General features: G+C 39.6%; 1 protein-coding gene across 2 annotated transcripts in view; it reads right to left on the bottom strand.

The window, feature by feature from the left end:
• c3h2orf50 (chromosome 3 C2orf50 homolog) overlaps nucleotides 1-18,412 on the bottom strand; it is a 58,539-nt gene extending 40,127 nt beyond the window's left edge. For both annotated transcript variants that reach the window (XM_039748908.1, XM_039748909.1), the window contains exon 1: nucleotides 18,233-18,412. In XM_039748908.1, coding sequence (XP_039604842.1) covers nucleotides 18,233-18,282 — 50 coding nt within the window. In that variant the 5' untranslated portion in view covers nucleotides 18,283-18,412. The remainder of the gene's footprint in view (nucleotides 1-18,232) is intronic.
• Between the last annotated feature and the right edge of the window lie 7,627 nt (nucleotides 18,413-26,039).

Here is a 26,039-nt window from a genome sequence, read left to right as displayed (position 1 = left end):
GACCCCCAAAGCGTATTTAAGTTCCTTGGCCCAGTACAATAAGCCAATTGTCACAAATCTTGGGGTCAAGGTGGATGCTGATCTTAAGTTTGATAGCCAAATTAAGTCGGTCATTAAATCAAGCTTTTTCCAGTTGAGGCAGTTGGCTAAAATAAAGCCAATTCTTTCCCGGCACCATTTTGAAACAGTAATCCATGCCTTTGTTACTACTCGGCTGGACTACTGTAATGCACTTTATGTAGGAGTCAGTGCCTCATCGATTACTCATCTCCAGAGGGTCCAAGATGCTGCTGCTCGTCATTTAACTGGCACTCGGAAATTTGAGCACATTTCCCCCGTTTTAGTTACACTTCACTGGTTGCCCGTTTTTTTTAGGATCCATTTTAAAATTCTTTTATTTGCTTTTAAAGCTCTTCATGGCCTTGCCCCACCCTATCTCTCTGAGCTCCTACAGCCTTATTCACCCACTCGCTCTCTCAGGTCAGCTGATCAGCTGCTCCTGAATGTACCAAGGACTAAGCGTAAACTTAGAGGAGACCGTGCTTTTGCTGTAGCAGCTCCCAAGCTATGGAATGATTTGCCTCTAGAGATTAGACAGGCCTCTTCTCTGTCTGTTTTTAAATCTCTTTTAAAAACCCATCGCTTTTCCCTGGCCTTTGACACCTTGTGAGAAGTTCGTTTTAGCTCATTTTACTTTTGTTGTTTTTAGCTGATTTTATCCCATTTTATATTGTTTTATCGTAGGGCTGTTTTATTTATGTATTATACCATTTTTATTCTATTCTTATTTATGTGCAAGAATGTTGTGTTGTTTTACCTATCAACTATTTATTGTACAGCACTTTGGTCCTGTGCTGGTTGTTTTAAAGTGCTTTATAAATAAAATTGGATTGGATTGGATTTTGTTTTCTGTTTTTCTTTGGTAGCTGCCATTTGGTGAATTGTCCACATGAGTCCCACCATTTTGTCTGAAGAAGTGTCCCGCCTGGCTAGTCATGTGCTTTGTGACCTTATGATGTTATCACATGTTGTGTTGTTGAATTCTTGGACTGAAGATTTATCTTTAAACAAAAAACTAGTGCTAGTGAGGGAAATACCAACCAGACAGTATTCAGATTTTCGGAGTCCCATATGTGGCTTTCTAATGACCATCAGGAGTGTGAAAGTGAAAAGTGAAGATGGTGAAAAAAATGGAGCAGAAAATGGAATTTAACTAAAAGAGCAACAAAAAAATAGTGAGATAAATTGTCTAAATCAAAAAGAGCAAAGTTCAGGTGCCAGATTAAAAATTTGAGAAGCCAACATTAAAGCAAAGAGTCCTGGCTGCCTAAATATCTTTTCCTTAATTAAATTGCAAAATAAAAGAATGCTGTTTGTTATGAAAACATCCTGAAACCTGAATGTCGTGCTTACTGTGCCGTCATCCTAAACACTGATGACACGATGTGTCACAACAACGACAGTCTCAAGGTAACAATAGACAACAAAATCGTTTGTGGTCAGGAAAATGTGAACTAGCAGCTCTGCCAATCAAAATTCAATCACAAATGGTGCTGCTTTGATGTCACAGTAACAATGATAAAATAAATTAACAATAAGAAGAGTTAAAGAATATGTGCAATGACTCAGGAACAACAGAAAGTGACCAAAATGAATATTTACTTTTTCAGCTTTTTCATTTTGGTGTTTGGTTAACAATTATTCTTTTGTTTGCTTCAAAAACCCATTATTTCCTGATTATTTAATGTTCCATTATTAAAGAAGCCACGTTTTTCCTTTGGTTTTGCTTCACCTGCCTAAGCAATTCATGACAGTGAAGTCCTTCCTCTGACCAAATCTGTCAGACACCAAATAAGTGTTGCGTCTCAGGCACGGCCTATTCTCAGGCTGGGGTCCTAATTCATGTTTTATGTTGTCTTTGTTCATATTTGATTTTTTTAAAGTATTCATTTTATTTATGTTTATTTACTATTGATTCTGTTTATATGCCTTGGCGCTGTTCCATGTATGTTGTGGATGGTCCCCCAAGAGGCAAGACCACCAGACAGTCACCGCTAGGAACTGCACTCCACCTATAAATCTGGAGGGTCTCTCACAGTGACTGGCAGATCAATGTGAATGCGCTTTGCAATTGGTGAGTTTGCTTGTATTTTGCTGTGTTTGTGCCTTTTGCTTATTTTGGAATTTTGACCCTCTTGCTCTGTTTTTTCGACCTTGCTGTTGGAATCTGTATTGGGACTAATTTGATTTGGATTGCCTTCTTGTTACAGGCAATTTCATCTTGCCTTTGTGCTCCACAGAGCTTCATTGTGATTTTTTTTTGTGAAGTATAAATCTTTCATTTTTATAAAAATTCTATGAGGCCCCTTTGTTTCCTTTTTGATAAGTCTCTTGTGGAGAGGATGCATGAACATTGGAATTCCTAGTTTATAACAATAAGGGAGCAAATTCACTTTTAAGCACATACAGCAGCAAAGTGACCACCCAATGTATATCCGTCCAAATAAAAGGCATACTTTGATTTGATGGTGATTGCAGGTTGTGTTATGTATTTGTGGAATTTTGTAGTGTGAAATCACTATAACATCTTGTTTTTTATATCAATGTTGTCTTAAATTATTCTCTGACATCATAAGGTGTTGTTTTCATTGAAACGCAATATCGCAAGTCCTAAAGAGCAACTCATTTAATTATATCCTCTGACCTTTCGGGTGTGTGAGCAAAATATTCTAAAGCCAATTTTTTCAAGATTTAATCAATGCAGCTGTGAATTGCTCATCAGGTCACTTCATTACTGCGTCATCAATATTTTTGTTTCCACTCTTTGCACACATAATTTGCTCTGAAGAATATCAAGGGCTAGAGTCAAATTTTTTCCTGGAAAATTATATCAGTTTAACCTTTAGTGCTAGGCAAGTTGTGGAGAGAGGAAACAAAAGCTGATCCCTCAAAAAATAGTATGCAATATTATAATCCTGTACTTACTGGACAGACCCCAGAAGGAGCTAAGGTTCAATTGCCTACCAATTCCTTGCTGACATGCTGATGGTTTGGTCAAAGTGCAACATGGGCTCACCGATGGTGTAACCTCTAGACGGCTGATATCCTTAAGCGAGGTAAGCACGTCCTCGATGTATTTTACTCATGTGGCACTATTCAATCATTTTAAAATGTTTAAAATACAGGAGACGCCGCATGAATCTTGATAGTAAAAATCTTATGTGATGCATACTAAAAGATTAAACATTCTTTTGAAACACATGATCACGAGTCACACTGTTTTCTGGCAAGGCAAAGAAGATTCTACTTGAAGCTTGCATTTTGGACCGTTTGTAAAGTGAAATTTGCCGTAACTATATATTACATATATGTATTTTTTTTACTTTATTTATTTTATTTTTTTTTGGCCATCCCTTTCCCCTTTAAGCTGAAATTATTACATTGATATTTCTTTCATTAATTATATGAACATTTGGGCCACTTATGGCTACATCTTGGCTTATTGGTTATCAAAAAGTAAACAGTTAATGTTTAAGGTTCAGTTACAATATTAAAATTACTTTTGTTAATTACATGCCCATTTTGGTTACCACAAAATAACAAGCTATTGTTAAAATTCAACTAACTTGCCTTTTACAATGTTTTTTTTTATAGTTTTTTTTCTTTAACATCATACCCTTGGTCTATTATATTTTGACATGCTCCTTCTCTTGGCACATCAGAGGACCCAGACTATACAAAGTGTGGCTTGCAGAGGCACGATGGGATGGGGGTAGAGAGGAGAGCAATGCTATTTCTGTTTTATCCCTTATACCCCAATACCCGTTAGTAACAACATAACAATATGCTCCATAACTACGTCACTTGGCAATAATATGAAATCTATGTCAAAGCTATCATATGTAAAAATGTACTACCTTATGCTAAGACTACAAAATGTCAACAAACTTCTTCTTCTTCTTTCGGCTGCTCCCATTAGGGGTTGCCACAGCAGATCATCTTCTTCCATATCTTTCTGTCCTTTGTATCTTGTTCTGTTACACCCATCACCTGCATGTCCTCTCTCACCACATCCATAAACCTTCGCTTAGGCCTTCCTCTTTTCCTCTTCCGAGGCAGCTCTATCCTTAGCATTCTGTTCCCAATATACTTAGCATCTCTCCTCTGCACATGTCCAAAGCAATGCAATCTCGCCTCTCTGACTTTGTCTCTCAACCATCCAACTTGAGCTAAATCCTCTAATGTACTCATTTCTAATCCTATCCATCCTCATTACACCCAATGCAAATCTTAGCATCTTTAACTCTGCCACCTCCAGCTCTGTCTCCTGCTTTCTGGTCAGTGCCACTGTCTCCAGCCCATATAACATAGCTGATCTCACTACCATCCTCTAGATCTTCTCTTTCACTCTTTCTGATACCCGTCTGTCACAAATTACTCCTGACACTATTCTCCACCCATTCCACTCTGCCTGCACTCTCTTTTTCACCTCTCTTCCACAATCCCCATTACTCTGTAATGTTGATCTCAAGTATTTAAACTCATCCACCTTCGCCAACTCTACTCCCTGCATCCTCACCATTCAATTGACCTCCCTCTCATTTACACACATGTATTCTGTCTTGTTCCTACTCCTCTCCTCTCTAGAGCATATCTCCATCTCTCCAGGGTCTCCTCAACCTGCTCCCTACTATCACTACAGATCACAATGTCATCAGCAAACATCATAGTTTACGGGGACTCCTGTCTAATCTCGTCAGTCAACCTGTCCATCACCATTGCAAATAAGAAAGGGCTCAGAAACGATCCCTGATGTAATCCCACCTCCAACTTGAATGCGTCCGTCACTCCTACCACGGACCTCACCACTGTCACACTTCCATCATACATACTGTATCCTGTACAACTCTTACGTACTCTGCCACTCCCGACTTCCTCATACAATACCACAGCTCCTCTCGAGGCACTCTGTCATATGCTTTCTCCAGGTCCACAAAGACGCAATGCAACTCCTGGCCTTCTCTAAACTTCTCCATCAACATCCTCAGAGCAAACATTGCATCTGTGGTGCTCTTTCTTGGCATGAAATCATACTGCTGCTCACTAATCATCACCTCACTTCTTAACCTAGCTTCCACTACTCTTTCCCACAACTTCATGCTGTGGCTCATCAATTTTATTCCCCTGTAGTTACTGCAGTCCTGTACATCACCCTTATTCTTAAATATCGGCACCAGTACACTTCTTCTCCATTACTCAGGCATCCTCTCACTTTCCAAGATTCCATTAAACAATCTGGTTAAAAACCTCACTGCCATCTCTTCTCACGGCCTTTCCATTTTTCATCCTCTTCATAGCTTTCCTTACTTGCACCTTGCTAATCCGTTGCACTTCCTGATTCACTATCACCACATCATCCAACCTCTCCTCTCTCTCATTCTCTTCATTCATTAGCCTTTCAAAGTACTCTTTCCATCTGCTCAACACACGGTTCCATCTTTATCCTTTATCACCCTAACCTGCTGCACATCTTTCCCAGCTTGGTCCCTCTGTCTAGCCAATCGGTACAGGTCCTTTTCTCCCTCCTTAGTGTCCAACCTCTCATACAACTCATCATACGCCTTTTCTTTAGCCTTCGCCACCTCTCTCTTCACCTTGCGCCTTATGTCCTTGTACTCTTGTCTACTTTCTGCATCTCTCTGACTAACCCACTTCTTCTTTGCCATCCTCTTCCTCTGTATACTCTCCTGTATTTCCTCTTTCCACCACCAGGTTTCCTTTTCCTCCTTCCTCTTTCTAGATTTCACGCCAAACACCCTTCTTGCTGTCACCCTTATTACATCTGCTGTAGTTTCCCAGCTGTCTGGTAACTCTTCATTGCCATCCAGTGCCTGTCTCACCTTCTCCCTAAACTCAATCTTGCAGTCTTCCTTTTTCAACTTCCACCATTTGATCCTTGGTTCTGCCCTTACTCTCATCCTCTTCTTGATCTCCAACATCATCCTACAGACCACCATCCTATGCTGCTTAACTACACTTTCCCCTGCCACCACTTTGCAGTCTTTCAATCTCCTTCAGATCAACTCTTTTGCATAAGATCTAATCTACCTGTGTGCATCTTCCTCCACTCTTGTACATAACCCTATGTTCCTCCCTCTTCTTAAAATATGTATTCACCACAGCCATGTCCATCCTTTTGGCAAAATCCACTATCCTCTGACTTTCTTCATTCCTGTCCTTGACACCATACCTACCCATCACCTCCTCGTCTCCACTGTTCCCTTCACCAACATGCCCATTGAAATCCGCTCTAATCACGCTTTCTGTCCCTTGGGTACACCGTTCATCACTTCATCCAACTCGCTCCAAAAATCTTCTTTCTCACCCATTGCACACTTGCGGGGCATATGCACTAACAGCATTCATCATCACACCTCCAATTTCCAGCTTCATAATTATTACTCTGCCTGACACTCTTTTCACCTCTAAAACACTCTTGACATACTGTTCCTTCAGAATAACTCCTACTCCGTTTCTCCTCCCATTCACACCATGGTAAAACAATTTGAATCCACCTGGCCTTACTCCCCTTCCATTTAGTCTCTTGCATGCACAATATATCAACCTTCCATCTCTCCATCATATCTGCTAACCCTCTCCCCTTACCAGTCACACTGCCAACATTCAAAGTTCCTACTCGGTTCCACTCTCTTTACTTTCCTCCTCTCATCCTGCTTCTGGATACGTTTCCCCCCCTCTTCTTCTCCTTCTTCTTCGGCCAACAGTAGCCCAATTTCCACCAGCACCCTCTTGGCTAACAGTACTGGTGGCGGTCGCTGTTAACACAGGGCTTGACCGATCCGGTATGGAAATTTGTATTGTTGTCCTTAAATTGATTTGGCATAATTTTACACCGGATGCCCTTCCTGATGTAACCCTCCCCATTTATCCGGGCTTGGGACCGGCACAAAGAAACACACCGGTTTGTGCATCCCCTGTGGCTGGGTGTGTCAACAAACTCAAAATGTCAACAAACGTTCAGAATAAATATTTCCATGTCCAAATTGTGAACTTTGTGAACTGGAATGTCAAAGGTCTCAATCATGAATTACAGTAAAGAGAAAGAAAGTACTCTCACAATTAACAAGTCTAAATGCCAAGGTAGTATTTTTACAAGAGACTCACTTATTAGGCAAATACCAGTTTTGGTTGCAAAGAAAGTGGTCTGGCTAAATTTTTCACTCTAGCTGTACAAAGAAAACCAGGAGTGTGGGAATCTTAATACACATAATTGTCCAATTTGTAGTCTCAGATGCAATATCTGATTCTGAAGGGTGATATATCATGGTGACAGGTATTTTTTCTAATACTAAAATGATTTTCATTAATATCTATGCACCTAATGTGGGTGATAGAGCTTTCTCAAAAATGTATTTGTATCTACCCAATATATGAATACTTACAAAATTATAATGGCCCAGAGACTTTAATTGTGTTTTAAATCCACACCTGGATAGATCCTCAGATACAACAGCGTTAACATCTAATACTGCAAACATAATTACACAGTTTGTAATGGATCAGAACTTATCTGACTCATGGAGGTTCATAAATCCTAACTTCTCACCTGTATTTCATTATTACTCAAGAACTGATTATTTCCTCATAGACAATAATTTTTTGTTCACTATCAAATCTCATAAGTATGACACTATCGTTAACTCTGAACATGCCGCTCAGATCATGAAGGTTAAATTACTGTGTCCTACACACTCATCTCGTAGCTGGCGTCTTAACCCCGTCATTAGCTGATGAGAACTTATTTATCAGACTTGAAGATAGCACCTCTGCAATGTATAAAAATGTTTTAAAGTCTCTTCTTTTCAAAGACCCAAGAATTACACTGGGGAAAAGATCTGTCAATTAATATTTCAGTAAAGGAGTGGAAGGCAGCCATGCACAGAATACACTCGAGCATCATATGTGCAAAACATTCAGTCAATTAACTTAAAATCTTTTATCAAGTGCATTTATCTCATTTAGATTTAAAATTCAACCTGTGAACGTTGCAATCGATCTCCAGCCTCTTTGGGCAACATGTTCTGGGTGTGCACCAAATTAACTAAATTTTAGACAAAAATCTTTGCATGCCTTTCAGACACAGTGAGACAATGGGAAAAGAATGGGAAGGCAAATCTGGTACTGGGCACACTTGGGCACACACCTTCACTCAGTCAGACTCAGAACCTAACGTGGACATCACTGGGATGGGGAGAAATTGTAGGACCTGAAGAAAGTCCAATCAGAACAACAACAACAACAACAACATTTATTTATATAGCACATTTTCATACAAACAGTAGCTCAAAGTGCTTGAATGTAAAATGGATTAAGACAAAGTGTCAAAGTGAACTTTATTGTCATCTCAACCATATACAAGTATACAGATAGAAGAAATTGCGAAGCTCAGGGTCCACAGTGTAACAACATGACATGCAAATATTAAATTAAAAATAGAATTCAAATTTAAATTAAAAATTAAACACAAACAAGACAAGACATTGTGCAAAGACAAGACAAAGAAGTAGCAGCAATATTGACGTGTAGTTAGCAATATGAACATTGATGTAATGTATGGTATTTGCAATCTAGATACATAAATATAGTCCATAGATATGTAATATAATAAATAAATAATAGATATAGATAACACAGCAATGTATGATAATAGTTGCTTAAGACATGTGTAAACAATGACAGGTCATATTGTTTCACAGCAGAAGGATAGCAAGAGTGTCAAAATATTTAAAGGACAGAATGAGATTTTCAGTTCTTTTCTACATGCACATTCGTCTTTGCAGGAAAGTGGCACTGGGGACTCTAGAGAGGCGAGAGGCTTTGTCACTGATCACTTGGCCATTCTACTGCTCCTCCACCAAGATTTAGTCTCTTTAAAAGATGTATTGCTTGTAATACATTTTCAGATTTTCAGAATACAGTAATTGGAACCACTTTATTTATTAAATGCCGCCATATTTGCATGCTTGCTTGTCAGGTAAACCAATCACATGTATACATTTACAGATTTTGTTTTCCTTTTATTGGATATTGCAGTGGGATTGGCATTGTTACCTCCGATAACTTTAGGGACATTAAATCCTGTAGACAGACAAATCCCTTTAAGGCAATATTACTGTTTACTTCTGTCCTTTAGGTGGTTAAAATATTATTATTTAAGCATCTCAGTCCTGTTGAAGCAACAATTTTCTAATTCCATACACATGTATGGACAATATGCATGTAACTTTTATTTTATTTTACTGTTTTTGTTTATCTCATGTTGTGATATTAATTTGATGTCATTTTGGAACCTGCTTCATCCAGAACAGGGTGGCAGGGGTGCTGGAGCCTATCCCAGCTACCAAAGGGTGCAAGGCAGGAACAAACCCTGGACAGGGTACCAGTCCTTCACAGGGCAAACACGCACACACACACACACACACATACAAACCCTGTGCTGTGGACCCTGTTCTTCTTACTGCAAGGCAGCAGCACTATCATTGTGCCACCGTGAAACCCATATTGTGATATTCTACATATTTGTACAACAATACGCCTACATCTACTATATCAATCCATCAATTTTATGAAGCAAATTTTACTGAGACAGGACTGTTGAGAGACTGAACACCACTGGACAGACCAATTCTGTTTGACTTTTATGTAAGATAAGTTATTATTTTGGATTTAGCCTATTTTAATTTTACTTTGCTGATATCACTGCATTATTTAATGGCTTTGTTTTTCCTATTTGGTCACTGCCTTGTACGTTTGATTTTTATATGTTTTACCATTTTGGTAATGTGTGTGTCTAATTGATAAGACCCGTGACATCGTGGTAGTTGTGATATGAAAGCAGCAGGTGTCCAGTCTTTGAATTAACAAGGATAGACACTACTCTCACCTAAATAAAACTTTAATTTGTATGGTTTTGCCCTATTCTTTGGTATGGTTTCTGTTTTCAGATTAATGTTTTGGCAAATCGTTTTCACAGTATATCGGTTCTAGCTGCTGTACTGTTCTCCTGCCTCATCGTTTCAATGCCATTGCATCTCTGCCACAGTATCCGGCTGATAATAAACATAACACCATTTGTGTTTACGTCTACTCATTGGAATTAAATTTAACATGCATGTTTTTTTGGAATGTAGGAGGAAACAAAGAGCTAAACCTGTGTGGGCACCTGAAGAACTTGAACATCCCATGCACAGGCTGACACGGTGAGTACTGGGACCCTGTCTCCTGAAGCTATGAAGAAGAAACACTGACTTTCAAAGCATTTTGCTGACCAATTGACCCCCTGATCACTTAGATTTGTCAGCAACAGAATAACACATTAACATCTTAATGTGGGAAACATTACATGTGTAATATTCTGTATTCTGAACATTTTTAAAACTGAGAGGAAACCAGCTAACAGCTTTAGTTATCTTATAGCGTATTGTTATAGAATGGTGGTGTATTGGCTAAGGAAATGGGCTTTAACTGTCAAGGTCAGCAGTTCAGTTTCTGTCTCTAACTCACTATGTGACCCTGAGCAGGTATCTAAAGTGCTCCAATTGAAATAAAAATGTGCCAACAATTGGCAAATATAATGGTCATATAACAGCATTGGTAAAGCATGTAGGTCTGATGAAATAATATCACCTATAACATACAACAAATTTAAGAATTATACCTTTGAACAGAACCATCATCTGAACATACAAACCGGATTCCAAAAAAGTTGGGACACTATACAAATCGTGAATAAAAACTGAATGCAATGATGTGGAGGTGCCAACTTCTAATATTTTATTCAGAATAGAACATAAATCACGGAACAAAAGTTTAAACTGAGAAAATGTATCATTTCAAGGGAAAAATATGTTGATTCAGAATTTCATGGTGTCAACAAATCCCAAAAAAGTTGGGACAAGGCCATTTTCACCACTGTGTGGCATCTCCCCTTCTTCTTACAACATTCAACAGACGTCTGGCTACCGAGGAGACCAGTTTCTCAAGTTTAGAAATAGGAATGCTCTCCCATTCTTGTCTAATACAGGCCTCTAACTGTTCAATCGTCTTGGGCCTTCTTTGTTGCACCTTCCTCTTTATGATGCGCCAAATGTTCTCTATAGGTGAAAGATCTGGACTGCAGACTGGCCATTTCAGTACCCGGATCCTTCTCCTACGCAGCCATGATGTTGTGATTGATGCAGAATGTGGTCTGGCATTATCTTGTTGAAAAATGCAGGGTCTTCCCTGAAAGAGATGACGTCTGCATGGGAGCATATGTTGTTCTAGAACCTGAATATATTTTTCTGCATTGATGGTGCCTTTTCAGACATGCAATCTGCCCATGCCACACGCACTCATGCAACCCCATACCATCAGAGATGCAGGCTTCTGAACTGAGCGTTGATAACAACTTGGGTTGTCCTTGTCCTCTGTGGTCCGGATGACATGGCGTCCCAGATTTCCAAAAGAACTTGAATCTGACTCGTCTGACCACAGAACAGTCTTCCATTTTGCCACACTCCATTTTAAATGATCCCTGGCCCAGTGAAAACGCCTGAGCTTGTGGATCTTGCTTAGAAATGGCTTCTTCTTTGCACTGTAGAGTTTCAGCTGGCAACGGCGGATGGCACGGTGGATTGTGTTCACTGACAATGGTTTCTGGAAGTATTCCTGAGCCCATTCTGTGATTTCCTTTACATTAGCATTCCTGTTTGTGGTGCAGTGACAGAGATTGTTCCAGATTCTCTGAATCTTCGGATGATGTTATGCACAGTTGATCATGATAGATGCAAAGTCTTTGCAATTTTTTGCTGGGTAACACCTTTCTGATATTGCTCCACTATCTTTCTGCACAACATTGTGGGAATTGGTGATCCTCTACCCATCTTGGCTTCTGAGAGACACTGCCACTCTGAGAAGCTCTTTTTATACCCAATCATGTTGCCAATTGACCTAATTAGTGTTAATTGGTCTTCCAGCTCTTCGTTATGCTCAAATTTACTTTTTCCAGCCTCTTATTGCTACTTGTCCCAACTTTTTGGGATTTGTTGACACCATGAAATTTTGAATCAACATATTTTTCCTTTAAAATGATATATTTACTCGGATTAAACGTTTGATCTGTCATCTACGCATTCTATTACAAATAAAATATTGACATTTGCCATCACCACATCATTGCATTCAGTTTTTATTCACAATTTGTTTAGTGTCCCAACTTTTTTGGAATCCGGTTTGTAGTTATTGTGTCAATATCAAAGCAAATTACAGGAGTATGTGATAAATAAAACGTTTAAATTTCATGTTATGAAGTACAGAAGCATTTAAAATCCAGTACTTTTAATCACCATATGGGGAAATAACCTCAACAAATAGTAACTGTAGAGCGTATGGCATTAAATTAAAAATTACTATGGGGCAGAATAGCACAACCAGAATTTAGCTGCAATCCTTGCTAAAATTACTATAAAACAAGCAGCTTTCTCAAACTTTAATATTGCTAACAGTGTCAAAATCACAGAATGCACCACCAGTCTATAAATATGTATGTTGACCTGTATGTCCGTACTTCTCCGTATCCAAACCCTTCAGCTATGGCCACACTCGTCACTCATCTCTTTCTGATGTCTAGAAACATAAGCATTTAGGGTGCAGAGGTTTATGCTGGTATTGCCATTGTCATACCTGAAGGTCTGCAGATGGAAGCCCAGTTCATCGAGATTATGTTTCAGCTGAGTTTCAGATTCAGTGTTTATGGCAGCAGACCTTTTAACAAACACCCTGGTAACAAACGACTGTAACATGCCGAAGGTTCACAGGGTACAATCTTTAACCGTAATGATATCTTAATTGCCAGAAATAATCAAACATGAAGTAAGTGGGCAAAAATGCATTGAAACCCCGGCTGTGACACCTGAAGCTTTTCTATTATGCAAAGCAAATAAACATTCAGTATGCTATCACAGAACACAAATTCTGGAGAACACACGTTCAGTGATAAAACTGTAAACATCCTTCACTACTCAAAAGGTGAACTGTGTCCCTGTTTTGTTGACATGAAGCCACACGACAGGCACAGTTATCACCAGCTGTTTTTTTTTAAGCACATAAATTTCTTATTTTTTTTAAGCATCAGGAGGATTTTCTTATTTGTATGCAGTTGATTTATGATGTTACTGAAAGCCTAATTATGAATAAATGAACAGCCTCAGGAAATATGTTCCATGTATTATGGTCACAGTGGCCAAGTGTTTCTCCGATTGAAATTGTTGTAATATGTGCAAAAGATTAATGAGTGTGGAAAGTATTCAAAAGGCTAATTGGGATAGTAGTGCATGTGTGTATATATATATATATATATATATATATATATATATATATATATATATATATATATATATATATATATATATATATATATATTACTGCTGAAAAAAAAATGAAAGGAACACTTTTTAATCAGAGTACAGCATAAAGTCAATGAAACTTATGGGATATTAATCTGGTCAGTTAAGTAGCAGAGGGGGTTGTTAATCAGTTTCAGCTGCTGTGGTGTTAATGAAATTAACAACAGATGCACTAGAGGGGCAACAATGAGATGACCCCCAAAACAGGAATGGTTTAACAGGTGGAGGCCACTGACATTTTTCCCTCATCTTTTCTGACTGTTCTTTTACTAGTTTTGCATTTGTCTACGGTCAGTGTCACTACTGGTAGCATGAGGCACAGGTAGACCAACTTCTCCAGGATGGCACATCAATATGTACAATTGCCAGAAGGTTTGCTGTGTCTCCAGCAGAGTCTCAAGGGCATGGAGGAGATTCCAGGAGACAGCTAGTTACTCTAGGAGAGCTTAACCCATCAGCAGGACCGGTATCTGCTCCTTTGGGCAAGGAGGAACAGGATGAACGCTGCCAGAGCCCTACAAAATGACCTCCAGCAGGCCACTGGTTTGAATGTCTCTGACCAAACAATCAGAAACAGACTTCATCAGGGTGGCCTGAGGGCCTTACGTCCTGTAGTGGACCCTGTGCTCACTGCCCGGCACCGTGGAGCTTGATTGTCATTTGCCATAGACTACCAGAATTGGCAGGTCCACCACAGGCACCCTGTGCTTTTCACAGATGAGAGTAGGTTCACCCTAAGCACATGTGACAGACGTGAAAGGGCCTGGAGAAGCTGTGGAGAATGTGATGATGCCTGTAACATCGTTCAGCATGACCAGTTTGGTGGTGGGTCAGTGATGGTCTGAGGAGGCATATCCATGGAGGGATGCACAGACCTCTACAGGCTAGACAACAGCGCCTTGACTACCATTAGGTATCAGGATGAAATCCCTGGACCCATTGTCAGACCCTATGCTAGTGTAGTGGGTCCTGGGTTCCTCCTCGTGCAACACAATGCCCAGAATTGACACGATTGAATAGTTCCCACGCTATCCTGACCTAAATTAAACAGAACACCTGTGGGACATTATGCTTTGGCCCATCCAACGCCACCAGGTTGCACCTCAGACTCTCCAGGAGCTCAGTGATGCCCTGATCCAGATCTGAGAGGAGATCCCCCCATGACACCATCCATTGTCTCTTTAGGAGCATGCCCTGACGTTGTCAGTAAGTGGGGGCCATACAAACTACTGAGTACGATTTTGAGTTGCTGCAGTGAAATTTTGGCAAAATGGACTAGCCTGCCGCATTACTTTTTCACTTTGATTTTCGGGGTGTCTTTGAATTTTCATTTCCATCAAACGATGTGGCATCCTTTTGTTCCTAACACATTACCCAGTCCATATCAGTAAAGATATCCAGCAGGATTTGAGGATATCCAGCATTGAGATCTGATGTGCTTTCAAAGTGTTTCTTTAATTTTTTTGAGCAGTTATTTATTTTATTATTATTTATTATTTATTTATATATATATTGTGGACTGTGGGGGTTGATTGCATATTGTCTCCCAACCCAAATGATGACCATAAGGAGCAAAATAACAAAACAAAATGTGGTTTATTTACAAAGCAACTGAACAATCAAAGCAAATACCAAGAAACAGGTACAGCTGAAAATAATCAAACCTAAGTCGCCTGGTGTCCTAATTCACCTTGTCAGTTTAACTTTCTCTCTTCGGCTCTGGCCTCTTGGTCTGTCGAGCCATTGGCAGTGGCTAATTCCCAAATCCAAGCCCTCTGTATACTGTATGCAGTTTTTTTTTTTAAAGCCAGGGTCCAAGAACCCTTCGATGAAAGCTTTTGGAAGTACTAGTGGGTTTCCTGTTCAGAATTCAAATTTCTGCTGGTACCCCGAGGAACCCCCAAGACCACCTGTCTTTGCCACTCTACCTGCGAGTCTAACATGAACCTGGGTAACAAACCTGCAGTATCATCTTCACAAAATGCACACTTTATATTACACTAAAAACAACCTGCTACATTAGCTGCAGATTATGCTGACAGAATTTCTCTGACTCTATAATTAGTTAGTAAAGTGCCACAATGACGTGCTCTCCGTCATGGCCCCAAGCAGCCAACACCTTTATCTTAAGAGTTCAACATAAATTTTATTTCTCCACCAGGTAGTTCTTTCAATAACTATGTTTTAGAAAATGAATTACAATTAGCCACAACCAACAAATGGGCATTATTTGATATAATCTGTACATCATTTGAATTCGAATCTGCTGTCTAGTATCTATGTAGTCCAGTAATATATGTAATTGTATTTTAACATTATTATTCTTTCTTGTAAAAATTTTCTAAAACTATTTCTGAATATGGCACATTATTACAAAAGTATTTAATGAATACAAATGTGATATCTGATCTTTGAAGAAGTAAGTAAACACAAATGTAAATGCTGCATCTTTCAAAGCTGTTCCCTAAGTCCCTGAATGCTCCTGAATGTTATACCATACTGACATCTTTTTCTTGGACAATCCAAATTCTTTCCTGGTCATACCAGCACAAGCCTTACTGCTGTCGCAAAGTTGGAGGGATACCTGGAAAAACTGGGACTCATCAGACCACGCTAGAGTTTTTCAGCATTCAGTTGTCCAATTTTGGTAATCATGAGCTGACAAGCCTCCTCCACCAGTTCTTAATGGATGGATGTGATATGGGCTCCTGTAACCCACAAACTTCAGTGTTTCATATGATGTTTGTTGTGAGATGTCCCTGTCTGCACCAGTGATGTCAATGGCTATTATTTAAATATTTGTTTTATTTAGTTTGAAAGAGTCTCCTTATTCTCCTTTGACCACTGCCACTAAGAAGGTGTTTTGTCCCCCAGAACTCCTACCCACTGGACATGTAATGTTTACTCTGTAAACTCAAGAGCCTGAAGCACATGGAACTTCCACGAGGGCCCTTGTTAATGATATGCTGGATCCACCATCTCTGGTCTCAGTAATATTACTACAGTCACGTTCTCTCAGACCAATCACCTTGTACAGCACAATGTTTGCCAGACAAAAACATAACCTTGTGACCGTACCTGCATACTATGCTGTATATACTGAGTTTTAGGCTACGTCCACGCTGTTATATTTTTGTTTACAGATGCAGACATTAATCTCCATTTTTGCCCTTTGTACACACTACCCTGACGATTTTAACCCCCAAAAATTGAAACTTTTAAAAACAACCTCCAGAGCTGTACACTTCTGACTTGGCAGCTCGCCGTTGTAATGTGGATGTGTGAAAATGTCGATTCTCGATAACGCAGACTCTAATCACATTTTGATTTGTTTGTGCTTATTATGTAGCCCTTCCCGAGTTGGATTCTGCTCCTTCCCTGATTTTCATGGAAGAAAGCCATATGCCAACATAGCGGGCACAGAAGAGTTGCTTGTTGTGTTGCTTACCTGTATTCACAGTTTGAATTCTACATACATGTTCATTCACATTTACCAGATGCTACAGTTTTGTGATAAATTCCACGCCTGATAGCGTTACCATCTCTTGAAAAATTTTTCCACTGATGTCTGCATGCCCATTGTAGGCGAACATCTACATCAGAGGTCCTCATTTATGGTCCTGGAGGGCCGTACTGGCTAAAGGCTTTCACTTCAACTCATTTCTTAATTAAAACCCATTTATTTACTACAAAAGCAATATGCTATTTGGGCTTAATTTTAGTTGTCCTGCCTATTACAATTCAGAACCCTTAATTGCCTATTTTAGTATTTGGCAGCTACATTTCAATTTTAGCTGTTGCCTATTTTCTTAACCAGACATTAGTTAACAATGAAATTCAGAAAACCAATAAACCAGCAGCTCTTTAGCTAACATGCTTCCTTTTAATCCTGTGCATATGCACCATGAAGTATCTGGAGAGGGGAATTGGAAGGAGTGTTAATTTTAAATCTGTTCTAGTTTCATTACCAGCAAGGACTGACGTCTAATTAGGAAACTAATCAGAAGATATTGCGGCCCTCCAGCACCGTGACCGAGTACCCCTGGTCTACGTCATATGCGATTTTGGTTGTTCTAGGGTGGATGGAGGTACTTTTGTAAACATTGAGAAAGCACTAGTGTGGACAGAGTAGTAGTGTGGATGTAGCCTCAGCCACAAGCCACCATGAATGTAAATCAAAGTGCACTCACTTCTTTAAATAAGTTTCAGCCCTGAAAATATTTATGCATTAAGAGATGGTAAAAAATATTGGTCTGCAATATTTTAGCTCAACTTTTGTGTCAAAGGGAGGCAGAAGCTGGAGAAGACACAAGCCCATGATGGAGAGACTCCATACCGGGTCAGAGTGGTGTTAGAGATTACATGAATTGGGATTTCTTTAAGTCTCACATTAACTACTTTCTAAAAATGCAGCTCTGTTTTAACCACTGGAGCAATTCTGTGTTGCCACTCATCTAAATGTAAAATAAACCAAGTTAATGCAGCTCTACAGTAAGCTGAGTAGCCCATTAATACTGCAGCACAGTTTAGGCAAAAATGTAATTGACTTCAAAGATATTGTCACGAGAGGCTAAAAAGGTCTAATTTCATTACGCAAAAAAAATGATACATAGCAACAACTGCAGCATAGTGTATCACTAAAAAATAAAATACAAGCTTTAGTAAATTTCATAATAACAGTGAATACATTTGTTTTATTAAATCTTTTAGATTAAGAACACCTGCAGACACAGAAATGTCAGCACACAAAGTTCAAGCGCACTCACCTGTTCTGCTCCTTGGCCCTTAAGTTGAAATACGAATAGGGTAACGCCATGGCCAGGGCTCCGAGCTCACAACGACGTTTACAGTGGGAAATGGCAATAAAATGACATATTTCAGGAGTTCAATGGGTTTACTTTGTCTAGCTGTACAAGCAAATAATCGCCTCCATAGCAACCCTAGTTGCTATTTGCGAAAGAAGTAATGCTAATCCCTTTGAGGAAGATGTTATTTAAGGACAGTCCCTTTGTCAGGAGGAAAAGAAAGAGAAAGAAAAACAAAACAAATAAACAAACAAAACCTAGCTCGACATGAATATTGGGTTACTTGTATTTGCATTCTTTGCAGGTTGCACAAGCCGTCCATCCACAACATGTCAGTTCATATTCATTAAAATAAAGATAAAAGATTCTGTTAATAATAAAGGGGAGGTCTGTTCCAGCTGTTTAGTCTATTTTGCATTCAGTGAGCTACTGTGCATCCCTAGCCACCGTTCTCTCCACAGTATTAGCAAAGAAAAACAAGCATGTGACACACAAGGTGGGAGAATGATGATGGCGGGCTGTTGTTAGGCTTAGGATGAAACCCAACGTGAAGAGATCAGAATGCAGTAGAGGGGGTGCACTCTGCGTCCTTTTTCAACTTGCTGTTATCTCTCCACCTTTCAAATCTGCTATCTACAGACCTTAGGGAATGCTGTGTTCCTGTCGGCTGCAGACATCTCATGGCGACATGCACTACACGACGGGGATGTCACAATGCCAGAACGTGTTCAGCTCGATGCCAATGCAGTGACATTTTGCAATACTCGATGCCTACTCAGTACGACGGCAAAATCAGCTGTTTATTAAGCCAGCCTCCATTATTCAGTCATGTCAGTCATCGTCCAACCCACTAAATCCTAACACAGGGTCACGGGGGTCTGCTGGAGCCAATCCCAGCCCCGGGCAGGGCGTCAGCTACTAGTCAATCTAGTAGGATTGACTACTGCAATGCGGTGTTCACTGGCTGTTTAAACTGTTCTCTATACAGCCTCCAGTTAATCCAAAATGCCGCTGCAAGAATTATTACAAGAACAAGAAAATATGAACACATAACCCCAGTTCTTAAATCTTTACACTGGCTCCCAGTTAAGTTCAGGGCAGATTTCAAAATCCTCCTTTTAACATATAAAGCATTAAATGGCCAAGGTCCGGCTTACTTGTCTGAACTTATCATGACTTACAAACCTGAGCGCACATTAAGATCTCAAGATGCCGGTCTGCTTAGGATTCCAAGGATTAATAAAATAACAGTGGGAGGTCGAGCTTTTAGTTACAGGGCCCCTAAACTGTGGAATGGTCTTCCTGCTTCCATAAGAGATGCCCCTTCAGTCTCAGCCTTTAAATCCCAGCTGAAGACTCAGTACTTCAGTTTAGCATATCCTGACTAGAGCTGCTGATTAACTGTACATACTGCATCTCTGTTGTTAGTCATTAGCACTAAAACATAAGTAACATGATAATTATATTTGAATACTAACCCTCACCTATTCTGTTTCTTTTCTCGGTACCCAAATGTGGCCATTGGTGCCACGGCCCACCTGCCAAGTTGTTTGCCTGCCTATGGTAAAGTCATCCCTGATGGAGGATCACAGGAATCATGGGAAAGAGGGGTCCTTTCAGCGGAGCATCGTTTCAGCCGTGGCATGGCCAAATGGAGATGCAGCTAGATGGATGAGGTCTCCAGGACTCTAAAAATATCCAAACCTAATTATGTCATATCATCTACTGTTAAACCATAATTCTAAAATTTTTATTATTATGCTGTCTTAAGGAATTGTTCTGTTGTGTATATTGTATTGTATTGACCCCCTACTTTTGACACCCACTGCACGCCCAACCTACCTGGAAAGGGGTCTCCTTTGAACTGCCTTTCCCGAGGTTTCTTCCATTTTCCTACAAGGTTTTTTGGGAGTTTTTCCTTGTCTTCTCAGAGAGTCAAGGCTGGGGGGCTGTCAAAAGGCAGGGCCTGTTAAAGCCCATTGCGGCACTTCCTGTGTGATTTTGGGCTATACAAAAATAAACTGTATTGTAATTGTATTGTATTGTATTGTCAGCTCACTGTAGCTCCATTATTCAAGTGAACAATATTTATCCTTAATCTGTAACAGCATATCATATAAAAGCAGTAACAACACCTTTAAAATATACATCAAGTAGTTATCCTGCTTTCATTTAAGTCAGTGGTTCTCAATCCCTAGGGGGGCGAAGTAACAAAAAGGGGAGAAAACAAGAATCAAAAATATGAAAAAAAAATAAACATCTGTTGAAACCAAAACAAATTAACTTAAACTACATTCTGATACTAAAACAATAAATATAGAGTTAGTTAAATGTTGATAAAGTAGGTTTAATAAAATATACATCTACATTTCAAAAAAATGTTAGGGGGGGGCATGATTAAAACTGTTATGAAAACTCGGGTCGCAAATACTTAAAGGTTGAGAAACGCTGATTTAAGTAATTTAATATTGTCATTCATAAATTTAAAAACACCATACAGGGCTTCGGGGGCATTTTATGGGAGGATTTTAACATCATGGACCCTCATTTACCTTATCATGTGAACATTCTAAATTGATTCTCTGACATTTTCTTCCCAGTAAATAAAAAATATTTCATAAACACGTCACTAAAATGAACATTCAGGTGTTGTTATCTCTGTACTGTTAAATTAGTTTATTCCAAGATCATTCAAGATATTTAATTTCAACAAACTCTTGAAAGCTATTTCTAGCAATATGCTTTTAAAAAGCTGGTCTGTCAAAGACTCATTCTGTTACGTTTGTAACATTTGCCATCATAAGATATATATCTGCAACATTATCTGGCTAAAAAAGGAAAGAAATATTTAGAATATTTAGTGGGTCAGTCAAATTATTACAAGTTTCAAAGGTCATGGACTGCCACTGCTTTAATTGACCAAATACAGTAAGTCCCTCCTTTTTTACATTTGCTCTAACTTTAAGGCTTTCTTGTATGAAATCAGTCTTATCAATTTTACATTACTCCATTATCTCAGAACTCGTGTAAAAACACCCTTCCATGAGTGGTCAGACTTTGTTAATTAATATATTAATTCAGAATTAGAAAATTAATTGGACTGAAGTTCCCTGTATTTAAATAATCTTAATCATTGAAATACTGTATATGACATACTGTATAGCACATGCTTTTTCACTATGTTTGTCACATTTTAGGAGTATTATAATTATACTTGTGAACATTAGTTGCTTTCGAAAACCAAATAAATGACGGAAATGTAGCGTTTGCATATTGGTGTTCAGTAATGAAGTATGCGGTGTCACACACGTGCACATGGTAGGCAGCTAAAGAGCTTGAATGCTCGCAATTCCTAGCCAGACCGAGATGTGGCAGAGTGCACGGATTCTTTTTCTCACTTTTCTGCAGACCGTTCATGGGAAATTCCACCTGGCCCTGTTGATGCCACTTCTGGGTCCAAACCTATGGATGAACACCTTTCCAGTTCCTCCCTTCTGATGTCATTTCCGGGCCTGAGCCTATTGATGAAGACCCTTCCGTTCCCAGAAACCTTTGACATCGCTTCTTATGCTGGCCTTTAAAAGCCTCCACCTTTTTTCTGTCCCCTCAGTTCTGTTTTGGACTCTGATTTGTACACATCAGTGCTATCACTTGTTTCAATTTTGCAGCCAGGAAACAATATACGCGTGGCTGCCCCAAACCTTGCGATGGCTCTTTGTCGAGTTTGTGACAGCAGTTATGCGGTTTTGTCATCCAGCTACGTGCATGTCCCGGTTATTATGCACTTCTGTGAACACAGTACATGTCGTATTACATTGGAGATGTGCTTTGTACTTTGATTTGATAGATTTTGTTAATCCCTGAGGGGAAATTGCCTTTTTGCATGACTTTTAGGGGTCAGAGCACAGGGTCAGCCATTGTACAGTGCCCCTGGAGCACTTTTCAGGTTAAGATCCTTGCTCAAGGGCCCAGTGGGGTCGGATCCCTTCTGGCAGTAACAGGACTTGAACCAACAACCTTCCAGATACCAGCAGAGATCCTCAGCCTCAGAGCCACCAATCTGCACATTACACTATATGAATTTTATTTGGGTATTGATAAATGGAGCAGCTCATTTCACCATTCATTTCATCATCACCTCATTTCGTCACCAACGTAGACAAGCCAAACTGTTTTTAGCACTGTCTCTGTGGGGTTTCCTCAGATATTTCCTAGTCCTATATGTATAACAGTGGATGTATGCAAGTTTTCTTCTGCGACCCTGAACTGTATGCACTGGTTAGAAAATGAAAAGTGGCCTGGACGGAAATCAGTACATGTGCTCATTACAATCAAATAATGAAAGCAAAGTCTCAGATCTTTTATCAGGACTATGTAGGTCACGGTTCTAAAAAATCAATTATTCTCACCATCATTTGATCTCCAGTTACCATATGTGATCAGTCACATTATTGCACTCTCAATTATTGTAATGATGTGCTGAAATTCTTCTGCTGTTTTTCTTTTTGACATGTGTTGATGTGGTGCTGTATCATTATACCACTGAGCCATTTTTATATGTACTGTAGTTTTTACTCACATTTTTCTCATGGTTTACTGTGCCTTCTAAAATAATTTTTCTACTTGTAGTCACAAATAAGTGCAGTATTGATTTTAATATGGTCCCACCGATACTGTCAACAGGTTGTACTGCTACATTTTCAGAACTTTGGTATTGGCTTGATATCAGTTCTTGTGACATCCCTACTGCACAATAAATCATCTGCTTTATTTGGGGTTATAAATTGTTACAGTCAGTTAATCAACAATTCAACTACCACGTGCAGAAATATGTTTATAGGGTCACTTTTGGCCTGTGTGCAAAGTAGAGAGAAATTCTTGCTTGCATGTGCTAATCAACGTGCCATACGCTGTCACTTGCAGACGCCATGATTAGTATTTTTGATAGATCGATAGATAGTTTATTAATCCCAAGGGGAAATTCACATACTCCAGCAGCAGCATATTGATAAAGAACAATATTAAATTAAAGAGTGATCAAAATTCAGGTATAACAGACAATAACTTTGTATAATGTTAACGTTTACCTCCCCGTGGGGAATTGAAGAGCCGCATAGTGTGGGGGAGGAACGATCTCCTCACTCTGTCAGTGGAGCAGGACAATGAAAGCAGTCTGTCGCTGAAGCTGCTCCTCTGTCTGGAGATGATACTGTTCAGTGGATGCAGTCGATTCTCCATCACTGACAGGAGCCTGCTCAGCGCCCATCGCTCCGCCACGGATGTCAAACTGTCCAACTCTGTGCCTACAATAAGAGCCTGCCTTCCTCACCAGTTTGTCCAGGCGTGAGGCGTCCTTATGCTGCCTCCGCAGCACACCACCGCGTAGAAGAAGGCGCTCGCCACAACCATTTGATAAAACATCTGCAGCATCTTATTGCAGTTGTTGAAGGACTTCCATCTAAGGAAGTATAGTCAGCTCTGTCCTTTCTTACACAGAGCATCAGTGTTGCTAGTCCAGTCCAATTTATCATCCAGCTGCCTTAACATGGAAACTGCTGACTTCTTTATTTGAAAAATCACAGTACGATATGTTGCTGTGTACTGGGTTGAAACATCTGTTCTTGGAATGTACAACTAATACTAACCAGTTCAACCAAGAAGGGGGTTAACCAGAACACTCCTATAACCATGAATGAAATATTGGGATGTGTTAGCTTTTAGCCAAACAGACCACCTTGATGAACTGAATGGTGTCCTGTTGTGCTTCTTCCCAGCAATTCAAAGCCCTGCAGCTTATGTTACACAATCTGTATGTACAGCACCACTGCCAGTGGTACATTAAATAATTGTCTTATCTTTGCCATTGGACTATACATTTCAATCCCCAACATGGACTCATGATGAGATCCTGAATGAATGGCTAAGTATTATGTGTGATCTTTTTACAGTTGGGACAGAGGCAAATTACAGTCTGTGAGTTGCTTCACATTATATGTGAGCTGCTTATGGGATGGAACTGGAACCCCTGCGTTTTTGTAGACTGGACATCAAAACTCTACCCAGTACTCTGGATAAGGCCTCACCAGTGAGTTATAAAGTTTGAGAATATCCTCCTTGGACTTGTACTCCACACATCGTGCTATATAACCTAACATTCGGTTAGCCTCCTTAATGGCTTCTGAACACTGTCTGGCAATTGTTAGTTTTGAGTCCACTACGACTCCTAAATCCTTCTCATAAGATGTACTCTCGATTTTCAGTCCTCCCATGTACAGTGTCCTTAGATATTTTGCATTCTCACTCAGCCCAACAAGACATCATTTAATTAGCAGGCTTATTCCTAAGAAGAACGTTCAAAGGTACAGAACCTGTGTATTTGCCTGCTGCATTTTACTGACTGAAGTCCGAATCAACCTTTTTAATTCAAACTGTGAATACTGTGGTAGGTTACAATTAAACACAGAAGCCAGTAGTTTCAACAGACTGCATTGTGAAAGATTCTTGTCGTCACTGTAGGCTTGAGACTTTTCTTTGTTGAACCATACCTAGTAATAAGTGCTTAACAAATCCAGAATGTACCATTCAGTAGGCAAGCTTCCTTACTCTTCTATGCCAGCTGGGTGAAACGTTTACCACTGGGCCCATGAAGAATTGAATACTGGGCAACAGGAGCACAGTTCACCTTTTGTTCATGCATTTCTTCCTTGGTATCTGATTGACTAGACTTCCTTGACCTCCACTGTCCCTAAGACGTAGATGCCTTTTTTTTCACCTGCTATCATTGCTTATTACAGCCACACATGTCCAGATGGTAAATTTTTGGAGCTCTTCCATTCATTTTGTAATGTATATGGACAAACCTTTATATTTTCTTAGTCTTATTACTCCCAATGTATTTGAGGGTCTTTCTTTCATATTCTTTCAAACACACATACACACGGGTACACACGCAGACACATACACACCAACCTCACACTAGAGCCAACTTAGGATCACCAATTCACCTAAGTCTTTGGACTGTGGGAGCTAACCGGAGCACAAAGAGGAAACCCATGCAGACATGGGGAGAACATGCAGACTCTATGCAGGGAGCACGTGGGACGTGAATCCTGGTTTCAATATTGTGAGGAAGCACCGTGCCACCTTACTGCCCAGTATTTCAGGGATATTTAAAAAAAATTTTCTTGGCTACAGCAGCTCTGCAGAATAATGCCTTACCTAGCAGAATGTTGATGCAGTTGGCCCTTAAAATGGCATTCTGCAATGATGTGCATTTTAAACAGTGTCCTGTTATTGAGCATCTTGTGGAGAAGAAGAAATATAGAAAGATAAGTTCTATATTTTTCAAGTTGAACATATTTCTTTGCAATTATTGTATATATTAATTTGCCACATAAAATTATGTTTTAAAGTGGGGAGTATTTTTTTTTAATATTTTAAAAAATGTGTCATCTATTCTTGCAGCTTACAATGGTGCTGAAGGGTACCAGTGTCCACAGATGAAAGAAAAAGTCTTAGAACTTACCCAAATATATCCGCTGCAAAGTTTTTGATTTAACAAAACGCCTTCTGGGTTAATCAGGCACCCTTGTGATAACGAATGGAAACAAAAAATGATTACTTTATCAAAATTTCCTGGAGTTTTTTTTGTTGCAGTAAGAATACATTCCCCTCTTTCTTGTCTGCTCACAGCTGCCATCGCGGGTGGAGTTATGACAACCCAAAAGCTCCCACTGCTCCTACTTTTGCTTCAGTGATTCTGTTTCTT

This window comes from Polypterus senegalus, chromosome 3 (genome assembly GCF_016835505.1).
Source record: "Polypterus senegalus isolate Bchr_013 chromosome 3, ASM1683550v1, whole genome shotgun sequence".
Taxonomy (NCBI): domain Eukaryota; kingdom Metazoa; phylum Chordata; class Cladistia; order Polypteriformes; family Polypteridae; genus Polypterus; species Polypterus senegalus.
This window is presented reverse-complemented; position numbering and strand designations above follow the sequence as displayed.